Genomic DNA, 3465 nt, shown 5'->3' on the forward strand with positions numbered 1-3465 from the left:
CTGAAAGACAGAGCAGCTGAGGCGGTGATGGAAAACAGAGAAGAGGACACAGCTTCTCATAACAGTGAATGATGAGGAGTTATCCACCTTTGAAAATAAATAAAAATAAAAAGACACATTATTATATTAGTCTGACATATCAAAAGCATCCCCCTGCATGTGTTGCCCAAGGGCACGCATGTAATACACTGTTGAACAGTTTTTTTGTGGAAATTCAACACAAGGCACGGTAACATCAGAGGGAGTTACCCAGGAAACCACCGTCGTCATGGAGACTGCATCACAAGGCGGCTCCAGAGATGCACGAGGCGGGAAGTTCCGCGCGCACGCTCTCAGTTTATCCGGTGCGCGCATGACCTCAAACACACTTTATATATATTTCATATTGGACTGAATTTGCAATGATATTAGATATTTACCGACAGGTTGTAATAACATTTTGAGTCGGGATCAGTTCATTTCCGGTTTATTTAATATAGGCTTTATAGGCAGCTCTGAATACAAATACAATTTTAGGAAAAGCTTCTCATGATGTTTCCATCTGCACCACTCTGTGTTATTACCTGAATAGTTATGTGAACAAGACTCAGAGTCCAACATCTCGACATGTTATGATATTAAATATAACATAAAACAGACATGTGGCTGTATCAGTCTATTCATCACATGACTGGACAATGACACTTTTTCTTTCCACGAAGCACAAAGTCATATTTTTGGTAAATGCGATATATGCTACACGTGTATATGAACACTAACAACTCTCGGATACACATCAAGATATAGGCATCGAGTGACTGTACACACATTCAACACACCGCTTCCTTCACGTTATTGTTGTTGTTTTTCCAGCTGGAGCCGAAATCACAAAGCTATACTTCTGCAGTGCGAATCTCTCCGGTTCTTATTAATACTTCTTGATTTCTTAGAAATACTCAAAACATGTGAATCACATGGAACCAGTTCGCTTATAGCCTACATTAATAAAATTAAAAAAACGTGACGCACGCATGCATCCACATGGACGGACACATTATGATGGGCTATATATTCATATAAATATAATATTAAGTATTCATGCTCCACTCTGGGGTTCATTTACACGTCTGTGGAGATCTTGTTGATGTTTACACAGTTCTGGTTGTTCTCGGTGGAGAAGTTGGTCTGTTTGAACGCGCCGTGGATGCTCTCCTCGATCACCATGCACTCGGACTTGCTGAGGGAAGAGGCGCTGCACGCCCTCTGCAGCTCCTCCGCGGGGAGGTGCTCGCAGCTGCTGGTGTGCACGTACTGAGGATGCTCCTCTCCGTCCGTCTCCCTGTGGTAAAAGTAGTTGAAATTGGACACGATCACTGGCACGGGTAAGGCAATGGTCAGCACGCCCGCTATTGCGCACAGCGAGCCCACGATTTTCCCACCAATCGTCACCGGGTGCATGTCCCCGTACCCCACCGTGGTCATGGTGACCACCGCCCACCAAAACGCATCCGGGATGCTGGTGAAACTGGACGAGGGGTCGTCTGCTTCCGCAAAGTAAGCCGCGCTGGAGAAGAGGACAACTCCGATGAAGAGGAAGAATATGAGCAAGCCGAGCTCCCTCATGCTGGCCTTGAGGGTCTGTCCCAGAATCTGGAGTCCCTTTGAGTGACGCGACAGCTTAAAAATGCGAAAGACCCTCACCAGTCGGATCACCCTGAGGATGGCGAGGGACATGGCCTGCTGGCCGCCGTTGGTCTCCTTCTCGGCCAGCTCGGTCCCCAGAGTGATGAAGTAGGGGATTATCGCCACAATGTCGATGATATTCATGATGTTTTTGGAGAAGCACGTTTTGCTGGGGCTGGCGAAAAACCGGACCAGCAACTCGAAAGAGAACCATATGATGCACAGGGTCTCAATCACAAAGAAGGGGTCTGTGAACCGGCTCGGCACATAGGGGGCAGTGCCGTTGGCCGCGAGGGCCACTTTGGATTGGTCTCTCTCATCCCGAAATTCCGGCAGAGTCTCCATGCAGAAAATAACGATTGAAATCAAAATAACAAGCACTGACACTATGGCTATCCCCCGCGCGGGTCCAGAGCTTTCAGGATACTCAAACAAAAGCCAAACCTGCTTTTGGAAATCTCTTTTGGGCAACACGCGCTCTTCTTCTTTTATAAACCCTTCATCGTCGCAGAATTTCTCCATAGTCTCCTCTCCGAGTTGGTAGAACCGGATCTCCTCGGAGAAAATATCAATGGGCACGTTCACGGGTCTCCGTATGCGCCCTCCTGACTGGTAGAAGTAAAGGATGGCGTCAAAGCTCGGTCTGTTCCTGTCGAAGAAGTACTCGTTCCTCAGCGGGTCGAAGTAGCGCATCCTCTTCCTGGAGTCCCCCAGCAGGGTGTCTGGGAACTGGTTGAAAGTTTTAAGTTGCGTCTCAAAGCGTAAGCCCGAAATGTTGATGATGCACCCTCTCGCAGCATCCCTGGCGACCGCGCGCGTATCGATCCACCGACAGGTGAGGCGCCGAGAGGACGGCGGGCTCCTCCAGCATGTTCTCCGCCGTCATGACGCCCTCCTCCACCTCGGCATAACCCCGGCCGTCGGTCGCGTGCAGGCTGCCTTCGTGCCTGGCGGTGGTCGAGCGGGGCTGCAGGTCCGGTCATCCATACAGGTGGTTTTCGGTGTCTGGAGGGGGAGGGGGGGAAGAGGGGGCAGAGCGCGCCACGCCTCTCCCAGCCAAAGGCACACCAGCTTTGGAGAGCTGATGCCGACGCCACTTACATCTCCTCGAACCTCATCTCCACACACTGGAAGCGCCGCGCGCCCCTCTGCGCCCCCCCCCCCCTCTCCTCCCCCCACTCTTTACAAACACGCCGACATCCGCCCACCGCGCGCATGTCTGACACCTTATCACCCAATCGGAAATTAACTCGACACTTAATGTCGCACGCGCACATTCATTCATTCATTCATTCAGGTGGTGGAACAAAACCACGTGATGAACTCACATCCACACCTGTTCGGTCCAACTTAGATTATTTATTTGTGAGCTCGTTTTAGATTTCGTGCACATTCTGTTATCATAATGTTGTAACACGTGACATGTTTCTGTCTGTGGCACTTGAGGCTAGTTTACTTCAAGAAAAATGACAACTAAAAGGACGAATTATGTCTGATATCGATTCAGACGTCACATCTCACAAAGAAACTGAGCTTTTGTCATGAGAGGCTGAACTGACCTCCATATGTTCACGACATCACATGAAGGACAATATTAATTTGCTTATTTTTTTTGCCTCAGGTGTCTTGTTTTTGTGAGTGTATGTGTGTGTGTGTGTGGGGGGGGGGGGGGGGGGATGTTGCTCTCCGTGGTGCTGAAAACAAGCGCGCACCAGCTTGTGAATCGATGCGGGCACGAGTGTTGTTGGGAGATTTGCACACAATCCACGTGTATTCGGCGAAAGATGCTTCTTTTCTTTTAAA

General features: G+C 49.3%; 1 protein-coding gene across 1 annotated transcript; it reads right to left on the bottom strand.

The window, feature by feature from the left end:
- Positions 1-1098: 1098 nt before the first annotated feature.
- Positions 1099-3227, bottom strand: kcna3a (potassium voltage-gated channel, shaker-related subfamily, member 3a). The gene is given in 3 exon segments (XM_056436626.1): positions 1099-2445; positions 2447-2629; positions 3222-3227. Coding segments are annotated over 3 exon segments (1536 nt in total).
- Positions 3228-3465: the final 238 nt, after the last annotated feature.

This window comes from Pseudoliparis swirei, chromosome 18 (assembly GCF_029220125.1).
Source record: "Pseudoliparis swirei isolate HS2019 ecotype Mariana Trench chromosome 18, NWPU_hadal_v1, whole genome shotgun sequence".
In the NCBI taxonomy this organism is placed as follows: Eukaryota; Metazoa; Chordata; class Actinopteri; order Perciformes; family Liparidae; genus Pseudoliparis; species Pseudoliparis swirei.